This window comes from Gouania willdenowi, chromosome 16 (genome assembly GCF_900634775.1).
Source record: "Gouania willdenowi chromosome 16, fGouWil2.1, whole genome shotgun sequence".
Taxonomy (NCBI): Eukaryota; Metazoa; Chordata; class Actinopteri; order Blenniiformes; family Gobiesocidae; genus Gouania; species Gouania willdenowi.
In genome coordinates, this window is record NC_041059.1 from 265607 (window position 1) to 285000 (window position 19394).

Below are 19394 nucleotides of genomic sequence, written 5' to 3' on the forward strand. Positions count from 1 at the left end.
TGGTTAAACTGAGAACCTTTAATATAAATCTCAAAATAAACATTGACTATTGTTTTGCCACAACTTTCATAAAAAAAAAATAAAAGAAAAAAGAAATGTGTTAAAAAGTAAAGTTTGAATATTTTTTGGGGCAAACACAAGAAATCACAGTAAGAATGAAATAAAGACTCTTATGATCCGTCTACAGGACTACACATCCCACAATGCAATGCACAAAACTTTACTTCACAGTGGAGATCAAAACTAACTTATGAGCCACAATTTCAACCTTTTACGTTCTTTTCTTTGATTAATTGAACTTTGATTTATTGATCTATCTTTATCTCCAGCAGCTTTAAATAGTTAATGTGATCAGAATGTGTTCATTTATCTTCTGAATGTGTCTATTCCTGGACAGGTGGGCGGAGTCACACACACTCTAATCAGCCTATCAGATGCTTCTGAATTGTGGGGAGAGACCAGTAAACCCACTAAAGCATGGGGAGAACATGCAACCTCCACACAGACAGATCCACAGACCAGCAACCAGAGGCTTCCAGCTGTGAGACAGATGTGCTAACCCCACGAACTAAACTCAAATATAGTCATTTTAACTTTATATTATGGTTACTTTGATCTCTTCACATGTTTTGATAATCATCTGCCAGTCTTCCTCAGAGGCATCTGCTGATGCTTTGATGTGTTCTTATGAGTTATTTCTGGGTGTGACATTTTCACTCTCCCACACCTGGGACTCATAAAGACACATAAAAGCCATCAGCAGACGCCTCTGAGGAAGACTGGCAGATGATTATCAAAACATGTGAGGAGATCAAAGTCACTTTCCTGAATAAATGAAACCTTAACTTATCAGATTAATTGTAAAAGTGCAGTTTGTTTTTACCCTCCATGATAAAACTAATAAAACTAATTACGCCTGAATGCAACACGTAAATAGAAGCTCAATGATAAAGAGAAACAAACGTCAGATAAAACAGTGAAAGAAAGGAAAGATTAGTTAGAAAAACATTAAAAACTTTAGATTGGGATGTAAAGAGAGAGAGGACAGGTGGAGCAGGGCTGGGGGAGGAGCCTGGGGAGGAGCCTGCTGACGATCACATCTCAGCGCTCTGCTAGCCACGGACAAAAGCTAAAGCTAAAGCTAAGCTAGCACATGGCAGGGACACACTGCTGGGGGGGCGGAGCTTTACCAACGCTCCCTCATCCCTCCCCTCATTCCATTAGCCACACCCACATCATCTGATCAATCACCTGTCTCTGTCCAGGAGCTCCTCTGTGGGCGTGTCACTGGGGGAGACGGCCTCCCCGGTGCCCAGCCCCCCCCCGCTCTGACCCACAGGAGACACATCGACTCCATCAGTCGTAGCGGGCAACTCCAGACGGTTTATTAACGGACCTGAAAAATACAACCGTTTAATGACATCATCAGCTGAAAAACATACATTTACAACTTTTTAAATTCACAAAATAAAAAAAACATGACAATGCATATTTTCATATTCCTTCATCCATTAAAACAGGGGTTCTCAACCTTGGGGTCAGGACCCCATTTGGCGACACAAGACACTGGTAGGGGGTCCCTTCAAGAAACAAATCATTTTCTTTTTTTTTTTTTTTTTAACAATTTGAGCCCATTTTTGCTTATTTTTACCATTTTTCTACAACTACATCAAACTCTCCATATTTTAATCACTTGCCATATTTTTGCTCCTTCTAATGTATTTTTGCTACATTTCTGACACATCTACATCACATTTTAATGACTTTTCACTTTCCAGACATGTTCATCACTTATAAACCATTTCTACCACTTTTACACCTAATGTCACATATATTGACCCATTATTGTCACTTTTAACCTCTTTTCACCAGATTTCATGATTATTTTTTAACAATTTAACCACATTCACCATTTGTCATGTACATTATTTACCAGTTTAAACTAAATGTTCCAAATTTGACACTTTGAACCATTTTTACCTCTTTTAATTAATTAAAATCTCATTTCACCTCCTTTTCCACCATTTTTGGTCACTTTGAACCATTTTATTAGTGATTAATTAATTAATAATTATAATAATAATAATAAAGGTTCCTGGATAACAGTGGATATTATTCAGATCAATAAATAAATGATTCCTAAAACAATGGACCATCACATCTCACACCATAAATATCAAATAACTGTATCATATATACTTAAACTTTATGAAATATGAATCTGTATAAACATCCTAACTACTCAGTGTTTGTAACACACTTTAATAAACATGATGAAATACGAACTGTAGATTAAAAAGGGGTTTGTGGGGTCACGACCCATAAAGGTTTACCATCACTGATGGATGACTCTGGGCTGGTGCTGAGGCTGATGTTGATCCCACACCCGTCGTTCAGCTCCAAACCAGGAAGTGTTGAGGAGGTGCTGCTTCCAGACTTCCTGTTGGGCCCTGAAGGCACCACGGGCTCCACCATGGAGCCTCGACCAGGACTGGGACCTTTACGATCCAGACTCACTCTGTCCTTTTCCACTGGGGGGGGGTGAACTTTAATAAGAGTGAACGTACAGTAAATCAACAGAACCACGAGCCAGAAACACCTCAGAGAGAAAGAAGACGTGTGAGGAAGAGGAGGAGGATGAAGGTGGAAGGATCCAGTGAGTGAACGTTAGTGGAACACAATGTTTGATGATCTAACCTCAGGGTTCCTCCAGCTTTCTGTATGATTACATATGGTTAGGGTCATTATTAGGCTGGGATACCGGATTCCTAACACACCTCACTTTGTTCTTCTTCTTGTTGTTGTGTTAAAATCACTCTGTTATTCATGAGGGAATCAGGCTGATATTTGGTCATCTATAATCTATAGATGTGTACGCATCTATGCTCAGAGCTCTATTGTTGACGTCCCACCTTCAAACACAACCTCATTTAACCATCTATGAAACATATAGACATACTACATACAGACGCTATGAAACATCTACTGAACCTTTATTATAGACATACTACATACAGACGCTATGAAACATCTACTGAACCTTTATTATAGACATACGACATACAGACGCTATGAAACATCTACTGAACCTTTATTATAGACATACTACATACAGACGCTATGAAACATCTACTGAACCTTTATTATAGACATACTACATACAGACGCTATGAAACATCTACTGAACCTTTATTATAGACATACGACATACAGACGCTATGAAACATCTACTGAACCTTTATTATAGACATACTACATACAGACGCTATGAAACATCTACTGAACCTTTATTATAGACATACTACATACAGACACTATGAAACATCTACTGAACCTTTACTATAGACATACTACATACAGACGCTATGAAACATCTACTGAACCTTTATTATAGACATACTACATACAGACGCTATGAAACATCTACTGAACCTTTACTATAGACATACTACATACAGACGCTATGAAACATCTACTGAACCTTTATTATAGACATACTACATACAGACGCTATGAAACATCTACTGAACCTTTATTATAGACATACTACATACAGACGCTATGAAACATCTACTGAACCTTTATTATAGACATACTACATACAGACGCTATGAAACATCTACTGAACCTTTACTATAGACATACTACATACAGACACTGACCTAGTCTAGAATAATGACCTCTCCTCCGTTAATGCTCATGTATAAACACTGTGGGAAAATGTCCAACAAAGACTTTTCTAAATTGTTTTTATTTTGTTGCCGTTTTAAAGATTTCTAGCTATTTTTGTAATGATCTTGTGTTTTTGAAGTGATTGTGATTATTTTTGTCTGTTTTTTTAATGTATTTTTGTGTGAAATTATTATTTTGAAACATGAGGTGAATTACAATCATAAAATCATACTCATTATGTGTTCAAATTTAAGACTTTTGAAACATTAATTTAAGACATTTAAGGCCTTATTTTTAGATGAATAAATGTAAGACTTTTTAAGGATCCGTGGGAACCCTGGGACTAACACTGATTATAGACGTGCGTTCATGCTGGTGGAGGATTAATGATTAGTGATTATTGATTAGTAATGAACTACTGCACAGATACACAACCAATACCTTCTGTTTCCATTTTAGGTTTGACCTCAGCTGTAGTGAAAGAAAAGGTTTCATATTCATAAACACAACATGTTCTACAGTTATTGATCCTTTTTAACCAATCACACATGGTTAAACACACCCTGGTCCTCATTTATCAACCATTGGTTCACATCTGAGCGTAACATCATTATTTGTTATTTATTTACACTTCATCTCCTAAGATCACTATTATGGTTAGCATTTTTATTAAAAATAAACATTATAAAAGCCTTTATATTTTTAATGATTTCATTTGTTAATTTCACACTCTGTCTCTCAAGTACCTCCTGTTGTGTTATTGCGTACCCCTAGGGGTACACGTACCCCCATTTGAGAAACACTGCTTTAGACCATTCAATGAGTCCCACAGGAGAAAGTAAAAAAACATAAACTATAGAATAAATCTGTAGATATCTCAGCCCTTCTATGTACACTAATCCAATTAAACTCTACAATATTATTTATCACAATATTATTTTAAATTGCAATTTGTTCAAAAAGCTAATTTTTCTCAAATTATTTCATTAATTTTCCCCAAATTGAATAAAAATTGGTCACAAAAATCAATGAAATTTAAAAGAGAAAATCCTGCAGAGACTGAAATCTGTCACTTATTGCCTGATATTATGGTGCCTTACATACTTTATATGGTATATGTAGTTGTTCTTAGAGCACACAGGGGGGCGGACGTCACCTGTTCAGTATCTGATCCTTCACACAGCGTTTAAATCCAGTTTCACACGTTCATTAAGAATCTTTGTTTTGTTCCTCCTCAGATGATGATATTCATTTTTGTTTGAACTCGGTGGGCGGAGCCTCCGGAACAGGAGGGCGTAACATGTTAATGATGATATCAGCTGCATTTAAATAAATACCAATGTTTGATAAATCACATGTTAGTCCTGTCCTACGACACAATGTGAACTCACGTTTACACACATGGTTGATCAATGAGTTGATCAATGAGTTGATCAATGAGTTGATCAATGAGGACCACTCTGTGTTTCCATTGATTATTTCTAGTGAAATCAAACAATGGTACGTACCGTTGCCTGCGATCCAGCTGATCCCTGGAAACACTCCTCTGTTCTTCACCTTGGTGGATTCATCCTTCTTATTCTGTTAGAGGGTAACAACACATTAAAGGTCATGTGACACGTACGTGGGGTCCAATCAGCTTCTTGCTGGTCCTTTACCTTCACCAGCTGCCGTCTGAAGAATCCTCCTCGTGACTTTTTACTGTCCACCGCTCTGTTCTTAACGCCCAGGTGCTTCATGTAGAACGCCACGGCGCTGAAGATGGATTGGCTTTGGAAACACACATGGTTACCAGTTATTAATCATCTCATTACACGTTCATTTAACTCATCATCTTTTGGTTAAACTCAACCCATGGGAACATTTTATCTTTATTGGATAACCTGTAACTGACTATTTTATACACATTTTTATTCTCTTATCCTCTTTAAGTTTTCATGTGCGTAATAATAACTCAATATCTCTCTATGTTCTAACATTAAGGACACTTCAGTACTTTTTCATTAATGTGGATTTTTCTGCAAAAAGAAAATCTCCCATTTATTTCTATCAGGAGAACATCAAAGGACCATGTTACCATGGAAACAATCAAAGGACAGCCGAGCTCAATCGTTGCCATGACGTCAGTGTGTGTCCTTTGATGTTTAAGATAAAATAATGAATGGGATCGTTGAGCTATGGTGTGAAATGCAATTTCATCTAGGCTCCTCCCCTTTTTGCCATGGGAACAAGCCAGCATCACCTCAAAGGTTTGCCTTAAACTCAAAAAGTGTTTTCACTTGGAGTTTTCCCAGAAATGTAAAGGTTTGCATTATTTATTTCATGCAACAACAAAAAAAACCATATCTCTAGAAGAATTGATCAGATCAAACTAAACGTTTACAGTGAGAATATTGAATAATTAAGGAACAATTGGTAAAAATATCAGATTTTTTTAGACCACAGTGTGTGGGATATTTGTTAAAATTACATGGAATGATCCGTTCATTTTATCAAATAATAAAAAATCAACTTTCTACACTGTTAATAATCATGTTAATCTCCATAAATCCACCACATGCTGCAGACGCTCTTTAACTCACTATTTTTCCTCCTCAAACACGTTGTTGGATCTGAAAGAAAAACAAAAACGTTTCAGAGACGAAAACGTGATGAGAGAAAAGTCCAGCAGACATTTCTGTTATTAACTGACTCAGCAGTTCCTGATCCACCCACAGCTGAATCATGTGGTTGTGCTACGAACACAAGCTTTTTATCATATTCCAAAATAAAACAAATAACACCAAAAATCTCTCCTTTATTCCCCCTTATAGATGGTCCTGTCTCCACATGACTGTTCTTCAATGTTCATGTCTGTGTTCAACCACCTTCAGCTACAGTGGGGGTCCCTGCTCTATGGGACCTTTATTTTGAAGGATCCCAGCTCTCTGGGACCTTTATTTTGAAGGGCCCCCACTCTCTGGGACCTTTATTTTGAAGGGCACCCACTCTCTGGGACCTTTATTTTGGAGGATCCCCGCTCTCTGGGACCTTTATTTTGAAGGATCCCCACTCTCTGGGACCTTTATTTTGAAGGGCCCCCACTCTCTGGGACCTTTATTTTGGAGGGTCCCCACTCTCTGGGACCTTTATTTTGGAGGGTCCCCGCTCTCTGGGACCTTTATTTTGGAGGGTCCCCGCTCTCTGGGACCTTTATTTTGGAGGGTCCCCGCTCTCTGGGACCTTTATTTTGGAGGGTCCCCGCTCTCTGGGACCTTTATTTTGAAGGGTCCCAGCTCTCTGGGACCTTTATTTTGAAGGGTCCCAGCTCTCTGGGACCTTTATTTTGGAGGGTCCCCGCTCTCTGGGACCTTTATTTTGGAGGGTCCCCGCTCTATGGGACCTTTATTTTGGAGGGTCCCTGCTCTCTGGGACCTTTATTTTGAAGGGTCCCTGCTCTCTGGGACCTTTATTTTGAAGGGTCCCAGCTCTCTGGGACCTTTATTTTGGAGGGTCCCCGCTCTATGGGACCTTTATTTTGAAGGGTCCCCGCTCTCTGGGACCTTTATTTTGAAGGGTCCCAGCTCTCTGGGACCTTTATTTTGGAGGGTCCCCGCTCTATGGGACCTTTATTTTGGAGGGTCCCCGCTCTCTGGGACCTTTATTTTGAAGGGTCCCAGCTCTCTGGGACCTTTATTTTGAAGGGTCTCCACTCTCTGGGACCTTTATTTTGAAGGGTCCCCACTCTCTGGGGCTTTTATTTTGGAAAGTTTGAGAACCACTGCTTTAGGTGACTCCACATCCCACAATGCAATGCTCTTACAGTGACATTTTCAACCTTATACATGATTGTTTAATGATGGTCAATAATCTCATTTTAAAATGCTTCTTTAAAGTCAAACATGTCACTGCATCTAAACGTGTGTGTAACTAGTAAATATACATGTGACTCACTGAGGCTCTGACATCTTCTCCAGCAGGTTCTCAGCTACAGATTTCTCCTTCATCTCCATGGGAACGCGGTCTGTGGGGTAGTGGTTCTCCACGTCCACCAGCTCAGCCTCGTTGAGTGTCATCCCCATCATCCTCTTCTGCCTGAGCAAACATGGAGACAAACACAAACACTTACTGTACGTGCAACACATGCACAACCACTGAAACAAACACGTTCTGTAGAAAACCATCATCATGAGCTTCTGTTAAGAACCAAAAGATGAGAATTGTTTTAATCTTATAAACTACACCTGATCCTTTATTTTATAATCCATTAATTATTAGTCAATCTATAGTTATTCAATTAAAATCATAGTTGATTCAACTAGAAGTAATTATGATCCGTTAAGTCTAAAAGTCATAATAAATGTTTTCAAATATGGAGAATTCAGAACCAGGAGTTTAAGTTTATATGATATTATAAAACACTGCCAGATTAAAGTTGTAATATTTTGAGGATAATGTCGCTTTTTTTATTAGAATAAAGTCATCATATTTCTAAAATAATCTTATTAAAGTTGCAATATTTTGAGATTAAATTTGTAATATTATGTGAATAAAGTCATAATTTTATGAAAATAAAGTTGTATCTTAATACACTGGTAATGTTGTAGCGCTCAGAATTCCCAGTGTAGGTGAACACAACTACTGCTGATAAAGGAGACAATTATTAGCTCTTTAAAGTCCTTCTATTATATATATAAATAAATATTACCAGTTTAATCTAAAAATATTACAACTTTCATCTGATAAAATGATGATTTTATTAAGATATTACTACTAAGATAGTTTATGGTCCTTTTAATGTGTTTTTTTAAAACAGGTAAACACCTGACATTGGCTCAGGTGTTAGAGGGTCGTCTTCTGATCGAGAGGTTGGAGGTTCGATCCCAGTACCTGACTATGTGTCGAAGTGTCCTTGGGCAAGACACTGAACCCTAAGTTGCTCCCAGTGGTCGACTAGTGCCTGTCCCACTGGTGTGTGAATGTGTGTGTGTGTGTGTGTGAATGAGCTGATATGTAAAGCTTTAAGACTGTTTCAGTGGTGATAAAACTCTATATAAATCATGTCCATTTACCATTTAGTCGTTATTGGTAATACATTAAACATGTTTTGTTCTATACGTTTACACGACAGGTACATTTTAATAAAGTGATTCATATATAAAATACAAGCATTAAAGTTAACCTGAAATCCTCCAGTTGTTTGACCACTTCAGGAACCTGAAGGATCTGAACCTCCTGAGCTAAACGTCTCTGAGATTCATCTGAGAGCAAATCAGGACGAGTACGGTCTGAGGAAGAGGAAGAGGAAGAGGAAGAGGAAGAGGAAGAACACATGTTTAATGTTCTAATCCTCAGAGGAGGATAATAATGTGTTTAATATCTCACCCAGTTCAGATGCTACAGAAGAAGGAACTGATACTCTGAGGATCTGAAACACAAACACACTGAGATGCAGTAGCAACAAGTGACCACAGGGGGTCGCTCTGACCCCATAAATAATAGAAACATGAAGAACAACTGGGTCACACACTGAAAATAACCACATTAGGTCTGATAAAGAGTTGTTAAAGTAAAAGAATGTATTACATCTGAGACACACACACATCAAACATTTAAAGAAACATATGATACAGGACAGAACCCATAATAAATAAACATAAATAAAGAGAACCTATAAACCTTTCTGCAGTGAGCACAGATTCATTAACTAAAGATGATTGTGTTGGTTTAGTGCATTCATCACTAATTAATATACAACACATTCTTTTCTGTGGTTTAGAGCCACTGCTGTATTGGCAACATTAGGCCTCATCCTATTGGCTGATGACTCTCAGCCAATCAGAACAACAGTAGGTCAGATCAACTTTATGCCATTTATTCAATGCGTTGTATTATTTCCTACTATTACAAACTGGCTGAGAAACTATGAAAGAACAAAGGTTTCATAATATTTGTGAGATGTCTCACTATGGGATACAACCTCTGTCTACGTTCCTCAGAAGCATTTATTTCAATCTGCCAATCCTGATTGGCCGGTGAAGCGCGTCCGTCCGCTAGGGGGAGACCCACCTCCGACGTGGACAGATGTGCACCATTCAAACACCTCTTCTCCTCTCAGCTATCTCCAGTTTTTTTTTGCTGGCGTAACTGTTCACAGGCTGATTTCCTTTATTCCAGTTGTCGGACGCTGGCAGAACAAACGCCTGCTCTGGACCACAACAGGTGGAGAGGTGGGTGATATACAGCTCTTACCTTGCTTTGCTTGGTAGGTGCTGTCCTTCACTGCCGAAAGGTAGTGAACCTCCTTCCATCGTGTTGCTCCGGTACACGTTGGTCACCGGCGGCTCTTTTACTCCGTTGTTAGCCCCGCTGCACGCTCCTTGCCGCAAGGCCGGTGCGTTGACATCAGTACACATCGCTGTCTTCTTGGTCCCACTGCCCTCGGCTCCAGCTCCAGATACTACGGTATCCGAGCTTCAGACGAAAGCAAAAGCTGGAAAAATCCAATGATGTCCTCAACGTCTCAAACGGTCCAGCACACGTTGGTCTGCATCCCTGCTAGCACCTGTGCTAGCTGCCTCGTGGTAGCACAAGCCAGTGGGTAATGGTAAATGGACTTGATTTATATAGAATCAGAATCAGAATCAGAAATGTTTTTAATGGCCATGTACAGTTTTAAGGACAGTACAAGGACTTTGTCTTGCTAGTTGGTGCACAAAACAAACAAAAAAAAATAAAATTATAAAAAAAAAAAAAGAAAGAAAGAAAAAAACAAAGAACAACCCAGCAACAATAATAATAATAATAATGATAAATATAAAGGATGAGGGATAAATAAAGGATAGATAGAGAATAAAGGATAAATAGGATAAATATAAATATAAATATATATATATATAAACAGTGCAGCAGATAATGTCATCATGGAGGTGGTGATTGGGGGTGTTCAGTGGGTGACTTGGGATGTGTTCATGTGGATGGTGGCAGAGGGAAAGAAGCTGTTTTTGTGTCTGGAGGTTCTGGTCCTGATGGACCTAAACCTCCTACCAGAAGGGAGAGATTGAAACAGTTTATGACCGGGGTGGGAGGAGTCGGCCACAATCTCTCCTGCACGCCTCAAAATCCTGGAGGCGTACAGGTCCTGGAGGGAGGGCAGATTGCAGCCGATGACCTTCTCTGCAGAGTGGATGATACGCTGCAGTCTGGCCTTGTCCTTGGCCGTAGCTGCAGGTACCAGATGGTGATGGAGGAGCAGAGGATGGACTGGATGATGGAGCTGTAGAAGTTCACCATCATCTTTGTTGGCAGACTGAACTTCTTCAGCTGCCACAGGAAGTACATCCTCTGCTGAGCTTTTTTGATGAAGGAGCTGATGTTCAGCTCCACTTGAGGTCCTGAGTGATGATGGTCCCCAGGAAGCAGAAGTTCTCCACAGAGCTCACTGTAGAGTCTCCCAGGGTGAGGGGGGTGAGGGGGGCTGGGTTCTTCCTGAAGTCTGCTATCATCTCCACTATCTTTAAAGTGTTGAGCTCCAGGTTGTTCTGGCTGCACCAGGACACCAGCCGGTCTGTCTCCACCTGTAGTCAGACTCGTCTCCATCAGAGATGAGATGATGGTCGTGTCGTCTGCAAACTTCAGGAGTTTGACCGACTGGTGAGAGGAGGTGCAGCTGTTGGTGTACAGGGAGAAGAGCAGAGGAGAAAGAACACAGCCCTGAGGAGATCCAGTGCTGATGGTCCGGGGAGCAGAGATGGTTTTTCCCAGCTTCACGTGCTGCCTCCTGTCAGACAGGAAGTCTGTGATCCACTTGCAGGTGGAGTCTGGCACGTTCAGCTGGGAAAGCTTGTCCTGAAGGAGAGCTGGGATTATAGTGTTGAAAGCAGAGCTGAAGTCCACAAACAGGATCCTGGTGTAGGAGCCTGGGGAGTCCAGGTGCTGGAGGATGAAGTGGAGAGCCAGGTTTACAGCATCGTCTACAGACCTGTTGGATCTATAGGCAAACTGCAGGGGGTCCAGGTGGGGGTCGGTGATGTCCTTGATGTGGGAGAGCATGAGGCGTTCAAAGCACTTCATGACCACAGATGTCAGAGCGATGGGTCTGTAGTCATTAAGTCCTGTGATCCTCAGCTTTTTAGGGACAGGAACGATGGTGGAGGCCTTCAAACAGGCTGGTACGGTGCATGTCTCCAGTGAGGTGTTAAAAATGTCTGTGAACACTGGAGACAGCTGATCAGCAGTGCTTTAAGGTGGAAGGAGAGACAGAGTCAGGTCCACAAGCCTTACGGGGTTTTGTCTCCTGAAAAGTCTATTTACATCTCTCTCTTTGATGGAGAAAGGTGTCTCTGTGGGAGGGGGGGAGGAGGGGGGGAAGATAGGGGAGAGAGCCTCTGTAGGCAGCTGTGGTGAGACTGTAGCTTTGATGTGGGGGGTGAAGGTGTTGGAGTGAGGCTGGTCAGAGGTGTGAGGGGGGTTGGAGTCAGGTCTGTCCCATTGTCTGTCAAATCTACAATAGAAGTTATTCAGACTGTTGGCCAGGCAGAGGTCGTTAGCAGCATCAGGAGCTCTGGGCTTGTAGTTTGTAATTTACCTGAGCCTCTCCAGACAGAAGCCGAGTCATTCGCAGAGAACTGATGTTGTAGCTTCTCTGAGTACAAACGTTTGGCTTTTCTCACCTCCTTTCCAAACGTGTACTTCGACTCTCTGTACCTGGCTTTGTCTCCACTCCTGAAAGCGTCCTCTTTGTCTGCCCTCAGCCCTCTGAGCTTAGCTGTGAACCAGGGTTTGTCATTGTTATAACTCACCCTGGTCTTTGATGGAATACAGCTGTCCTCACAGAAGCTGATGTAGGACGTCACAGCGTCTGTAAACTCATCCAGAGAACTGTTCACAGACCTGAAAACATCCCAGTCAGTCCAGTCCAAACACTCCTGGAGTTTCTCCACTGCTTCACTGGTCCATTGTTTAGATTCCTTCACCACAGGTTTACAGAGCTTCAGCCTCTGTCTGTATGAAGGAATCAGGTGGACCATCAAATGGTCCGATTGGCCCAGTGCAGCACGGGAAACGGCGTGATAAGCACTGCTTAGTGTGGTGTAACAGTGATCCAGTGTCTTCTCCTCTCTGGTCGGACATTTAATTAATTGTCTATATTTGGGGAGCTGGTGTGAGAGGTTACCTTTATTAAAGTCACCAAGCACAATGATAAAAGAGTCCGGGTAGGTCCGCTCCATGCACTGGATCTGGTCGGCGAGTGTGCGCTGTGCCTCACACACATCAGCTGACGGTGGGATGTACACACCAACCAGGATGAATGAAGTGAACTCACGGGGAGAATAGAAGGGTTTGCTGTTGATAATAAAGGATTCCAGGTGAGGAGAGCAGTGCTGGAGGATCACTGTCACGTCGTTACACCAGTTACTGTTCACATAAAAGCAGATTCCTCCACCTTTCCTCTTCCCGGTGAGCTCCGCGTCTCGGTCCGCTCTGTGAAGTTGGAAGCCGGCCAACTGCAGCGCAGAGTCCGGTACCGCTCCACACAGCCACGTTTCCGTGAAGCACAGAACAGAAGATGAGGAGAAGTCTCTGTTTCTACCCAACAGCAGCTGGAGTTCGTCCACTTTGTTACACAGTGAGCGCACGTTAGAGAGGAATATCCCCGGTAACGGTGTGCGTCGGCCGCGCTGGCGGAGGCGCACAAGCGCACCAGCTCTTTTTCCTCTCCTCCGGCGCTTCACTGCGTGAGCAAAGGTGACGAACCTTTGAGTAAAATGTCCAGTAAATCCACAGAGGAAGCGATGAAAGTGGGAAATAAATCTTTGGGGATTGTTGCCCTGACGTTCAAGAGCTCTTCTCTTGAATAAGAGCAGCCAGTTGCGGATTTTACGACAAAAACAAGACAAAAAAGTGCGTACCAACACACCACAGCAGCCATCCGCGGCGCCATCATATAGTGTTTCATCCCCACACTGAAACAGTCTCAAAGAGCTTTACATATCAGCTCATTCACCCAATCACTCTCACATTCACACACCAGTGGGACAGGACTGACATGCAAGGCACTAGTCGACCATTGGGAGCAACTTAGGGTTCAGTGTCTTGCCCAAGGACACTTCGACACATAGTCAGCTACTGGGATCGAACCCCCAACCTCTCGATCAGAAGACGACCCACTACCACCTGAGCCACGGTCGCCCCAATGGGGACCTGCTGTCACGGGGGAGGGGCACAGTTCTCCACCCACGTCCAAACTGTCTGGCACTGTGGGTTTGGCCCCTGAGTGGCTCAATCTGTCAGCTGTGGGATTATCACAGAGTGTGATCTCCACCATACATAGTGCTCGAGCCCCCTCCACTAGGTCTCTTTATGACTCTAGGTGGAGTCTGTTTGAGGGGTGGTGCCTCCAGAGGAACTTTTTCAGTGCCCGGTGGGAGTGATTTTGTCATTTCTACAGGACCTGATTGACAAAAACAAAGCCTTTTCCACTGTGAAAGTGTATTTGGCGGCGTTCCCCGCATGGCACGTTGGCTTTGGGGATAAATCGGCCAGTCAGCACCCGCTGATCTGCCGGTTTATGAAGGGAGCACGTAGGCTCCTCCCCGTGTCCAGACCACTGGTGCCACCGTGGGATCTGGTGGTGGTTTTGGAGGGACTTAAACGTCCTCCTTTCGAACCACTGGAGGAGGCGGGCCTAAAGTTTGCCTCTCTTAAGGCTGTCTTGTTACTGGCTCTGGTTTCGGCCAAAAGGGTCAGTGACATCCATGCGCTCTCGGCTCGTCTGTCGTGTGCTCAGCTTTTCACAGGTGGTACAAGGACCATCCTGAAACCCAACCTGGTCTTTGTGCTGAAGGTTGTGGGCTCGTGTTCTCCTATTGACCTTTTGGCCTTTTCTGCCTCACAGGGTGAACAGCGGCCAAATGTTTTATGTCCAGTTCGTGCGATCCGCACTTTTATGGATATGACAAGGAGCCTCAGGAGGAGCGATCAGCTGTTTGTCTCCTGGGCCAATCCCCTCAAGGGGAAGTCTGTTACTAAGCAATGCCTGTCCCATTGGGTGGTGGAGGCTATTGCTTTGGCTTACTCGTGTCAGGGTCTGCAGCTGCCTACGAGTCTGCGCTCACACTCATCTCAGGGTCTTGCCACATCCTGGGCTTTGTTCATGGGAGTGTCTGTTCAGGACATCTGTGCAGCGGCGAGTTGGACCTCGTCTCTCACGTTTGTCAGCTTTTACATGCTGGACGTTTCCGCCCCGTGCGTGGGGCGGTTTTACTGTCCTGATGTGATCAGACTTCTGTCCTGGAGGCTGGTACTGCTTGATGAGCATGTCTGCACTACTGGAGTTTCCATATCCCATAGTGAGACATCTCACTAAATATTATGAAATAGAACTTTAGGTTATGTACATAACCCTGGTTCTATGAGTAATATGAGTGAGATGTCTCACCAGACTACCCTTCTTGCTTGAACGAGGAGAAGAGGTGTTTATTTTGAATTTTGCGCGTCTGTCCATGTCCTCCTTTTATAGGAGGTGGGTCTCCCCCTAGTGGACAGACGCGCTTCACCGGCCAATCAGGATTGACAGATTGAAATAAATGCTTCTGAGGAATGTGGACAGAGGTTGTATCCCATAGTGAGACATCTCACTCATATTACTGATAGAACCAGGGTTATGTACATAACCTAAAGTTTTTATGTATTTCTGTCCATTTATGTATTTTCCCCTCATTTTCTGGGTTTTTCTTTGTTGATTTTACACATTTTTCTGTTACTTTTCTTGTCGTTTTGTGTGTTTTTAAAATAATTTCTGGGTATTTTTCTTAGTGTGTTTTTGTTTTTTTTGTGTTTTCTGAACCTTTTTCTGTGTATTTTTGTGTCATTTTGTGTATTTTTATTTCACTAGACTAACGTGTGTATTCACTGGATCCTCTAATTTAAATTAAATAAATATATTAATAAATAGTGGCCTATACAAAGTGTTCATCATTTCAAACCTTTGAAACAAAAATTATTAGAGACTAAATTGGACATAAGTATAAATGTGTCCTGTGTTCATGGCAGTCATTCATGACATCATCGCAGTCTTTGTGACCAGTCTTTATCACAATTAAGGATTTAAGTTAATGTAAGAATGCAGGATTTAAAATACAGTGTAAGTCAGAATCTCATTCTTTCTTCACTAAGAAATAAACACAAAACTTATAATTTACCGATTATTTTTAAATGTTTAAAAACCAAATGTGAATGAGTTAATAGAGCAGCATGTAAATACAAAATGTATATCATTAAAATAGTAGAGTCAGAACTACCGTAATGTTTGAAGTAAAGGAATGAAGTTAAAAGAATATATTATTAAGTGTTAATAATAATAATTAATAATTACTGCTCCTTTGTCCAGAAACGTGTTGTGAAACTCCACAAACTGCTTCTTTGTCTCTTTGACGTTGAGGTTCCTGAACAACAGGTCAGCATGGAGGTAACACAGCTGGAAACACAAATAATCATGTTACACATCATCATCATCATCATCATCATCATCATCATCATCATCATCACAGGAAACCTTTAGTTCATGTTTTTTTAATCTCAGTCTGACTTAAATGATGTAAAACTACCACTAAACCACATATTTACATCTATTAAACAAAAAAACGATGTATAATTGCAGGATAATATCAGTATAATAAACCATATATTATGTTCTATATTATGAGGTATGCTATCACATTTATAACTGATATATTAATCATATTATTATCCCATGGTTGATAACTGCATCAACCTCCACCTCCTCAAAGATGTTATTGTCACGTTAGCATTTAAAATAATCAATAATCTGAGCATTAATAAAGGAAAGAACACAAGCTTTTGTCTTTGTGAATCAGACAAAGTCTTTCTGTAAATCCTTCTTTATACTGGTGGAGGTTGATGAAGCAGTCATCATTGAAGTGCTTCACACACACAAAAATGACCTTATCCACAGATGTGGTACATTTCTATAAAAAATAAAACTCAACCAGACACTTTGAAAAGGTTCTGATGCTGGGAGACGGTGTAATGAAGCGTGTGGGTTACTACATCCAACAACCCAACATTTAGACTTATCCTCTCATAACTTCTGCATCCTGGAGCTTGGACTACAAAATAAAAGCCAGAAATAAAAATGGCGGATTGCTCGAAGTGAGTCGATGTCCTAATTTGGCAGTTCCGCTGCAAATACTGTGATGTAATAGTTCAAAAAACATAATAGAGAATAGAAAAATCTAAACAGATTGTAAAATATGACCAAAACAGAATATAAAGATATCTACGGAGCACCTGAAGAGACTAATTTGATTTTTTTCTGTACTTCTAAGCACTCTAAATATACAACAAAATGCATTTAAGGGCTAAAAAAGTGGATTTAACATGATATGTCCTCTTTAAGAAGCAATATAATAAATGTAATGTTTAGTTTGATTTGTTGAACAAAAGTGTTCGTTAAAGATAGTAAACGTTTGATATCATTTAAATACTGAACTAACAAAGTCACTTCAATCAGAAATAAGGGTTACTGGTTCATAACCATATATCAGATTTACAACATTTAAAAACATTTATCACAATGTTTCACTGAACATAAATATTTAATACTAAACATTATCAAGTGCAGCAGTATTTAACTCTACATTTATTTATCTATGTGGGTCTAGATCATTGGTAACTAGAGCTGAGGCCCTCACATGGTCCATGAGGGTTACCAGTGGTAGAGTGGGGCGTACAGTAACCGAAGGGTTAGGGGTTCAAATCCCGTTCTATCCAAGTCATTGTTGTTGTGTCCTTGGGCAAGCCAATTTATTTGTAACTTTTTAGTGACGTTTATCGTTTTATGTCTCATACAGTAAGCCCGGGCTATTCAAATGGCGGCCCCCGGGCCGGGTCCGGCCCCTGAGGAATTTTATACCGGCCCTCAGAGTGTACTGTAATCATTACATACAGTATCTAGTCATATAGTGCATGACAATGGCTAATTATATTAAAAAATAAATCGTGCATAAAAGCAGGCCGAATCTACCTGTTTTAGCCGGACATGTATTTTAGGGGACCGCAAGTGACCAATTAAAAATCGCCACTGGCAGCGCCGCGGTATGACCTTCCGGACTTTTTAGCATGAAGGTTGGCTAACAAGAAAAATGTCTCTCTCTACTTTAAAAAAAAGAAAAGTTGACTCAGAGAACAGGCAGTTCAACAATGAATGGACAGAGAAATATGCATTTATTGCTGTCGATGCGAATCCTGTGTGCCTAATCTGCAATGAGTGCCTCGCCGTGAGTAAAGAGTATAATTTGAGAAGACATTTCAACACAACGCACGCTAAATTTAACACTACTTTTCCACCTGGCTCTGCCGCTCGGAAGCAGAAGATATCGGGTCTTACATTGTGTTATGAGCAAAGACGGCGGATATTGTTCCGGGCTTGTACGGATCAAGAGAGAGCAACAGCTGCATCGTTGCGGGTGGCATGGATATTGGGGAAAAAGAAAAAGCCGTTTACAGACTCGGAGACTGTCAAAGAGTGTATGCTGGCATCCATTGAAGAGGTGGTAACAGATGAGAAAACACGAAAAAGCGTTATTGATTCAATCCGGCAAATTCCAATATCTGACACGTCAAATATAAGGAGAGTCGAGTCCCTTGCATCGGACGTTTTCGAGACGCTTATGGACAAGCTGAGGAAGGCTGAGGTGATGTCTTTGGCCGTGGACGAGTCGACCGACAACAGTGATGTCGCACAGCTGTGCCTTTATGTGCGATTTTATGATGGAGCATGTTTTCATGAGGATCTGCTTGGACTAATTCCTCTGGAGGGGCAGACCACCGGTGAAATTTTATTCGCCAAAATTAGTGCATTCTTTGAGGAGAACAACTTGGATTTGGCGCGCATAAACATGCTGGTGACGGATGGCGCGCCCTCGATGGTCGGCAGGGATCAGGGTCTTGCTGCGAGGATGGCAGCCGTGGCTCCGCAGATGAGATCGCTACATTGCCTCATCCACCAAAGCCTTCTGTGTGCCAAACTCAGTGGTGAGTTGAAAGAGACCATGGACTCTGTCATGGCAATTATAAACTTTATCCGTTGCACCTCCAGTTTACAGCACCGTCTTTTCCGCAAGCTGTTGGCTGACATGTCTGCTGAATACAAAGATTTGCTAATTCACAATGACATTAGATGGCTTAGCAAAGGAAACGCACTGAAACGTTTCTGTGAACTAAAAGAGGAGATTCTGGTTTTTCTCCAGTCTTCAAAACTGAAAAAAGCTGGCAAGTTTCTGTCGCTGATGGGAAATAATGAGTTTAATGCTACTGTTTGCTTTTTGAGTGATGTTTTCTATCATTTGAACCAGCTCAACATGGAGTTGCAGGGCAGAGATAAAACAGTTTTCGAACTTGTGGAGAAACTTCGTGCTTTTCAAAGAAAACTCTCACTCTTCTCTGCTGATCTTTGTCCTGAGAAGATGCTCCACTTCCCCACATTAAGGAAATCTGGCCTGCAAATTACCGAGGTGATGTCAGGCTTTATTGACTCATTGAAAAACAACTTTGCCACCAGGTTTGATGATTTCAGCATCTCCAGTGAAGTGATGAGATTTGTTAAAGACCCATTCTGTGTGAATGATGAGGCAGACTTTGCATTGAAAGGAAAGGAGCTAGTACCATCATTGGATGAGAGTTTTTTACAGCTGGAACTCATTGACATTCAGTCATCAGAT

The 19394-nt window shown here is 41.5% G+C and overlaps 1 protein-coding gene across 7 annotated transcripts in view; it reads right to left on the bottom strand.

The window, feature by feature from the left end:
• The window catches only part of arhgef1 (Rho guanine nucleotide exchange factor (GEF) 1), a 60204-nt gene that overhangs the window by 24899 nt on the left and 15911 nt on the right, over window positions 1-19394 (bottom strand). For 6 of the 7 annotated variants that reach the window (XM_028469945.1, XM_028469944.1, XM_028469940.1 and 3 more), the window contains exons 4-13: window positions 16028-16129; window positions 9037-9079; window positions 8834-8939; window positions 7606-7746; window positions 6255-6284; window positions 5331-5442; window positions 5181-5253; window positions 4114-4143; window positions 2334-2546; window positions 1252-1396 (exon numbers count right to left, since the gene is read on the bottom strand). In XM_028469945.1, the coding sequence (XP_028325746.1) occupies window positions 1252-1396; window positions 2334-2546; window positions 4114-4143; window positions 5181-5253; window positions 5331-5442; window positions 6255-6284; window positions 7606-7746; window positions 8834-8939; window positions 9037-9079; window positions 16028-16129 (995 nt within the window). The remainder of the gene's footprint in view (window positions 1-1251; window positions 1397-2333; window positions 2547-4113; window positions 4144-5180; window positions 5254-5330; window positions 5443-6254; window positions 6285-7605; window positions 7747-8833; window positions 8940-9036; window positions 9080-16027; window positions 16130-19394) is intronic. The other variant, XM_028469942.1, reaches the window with a different exon arrangement.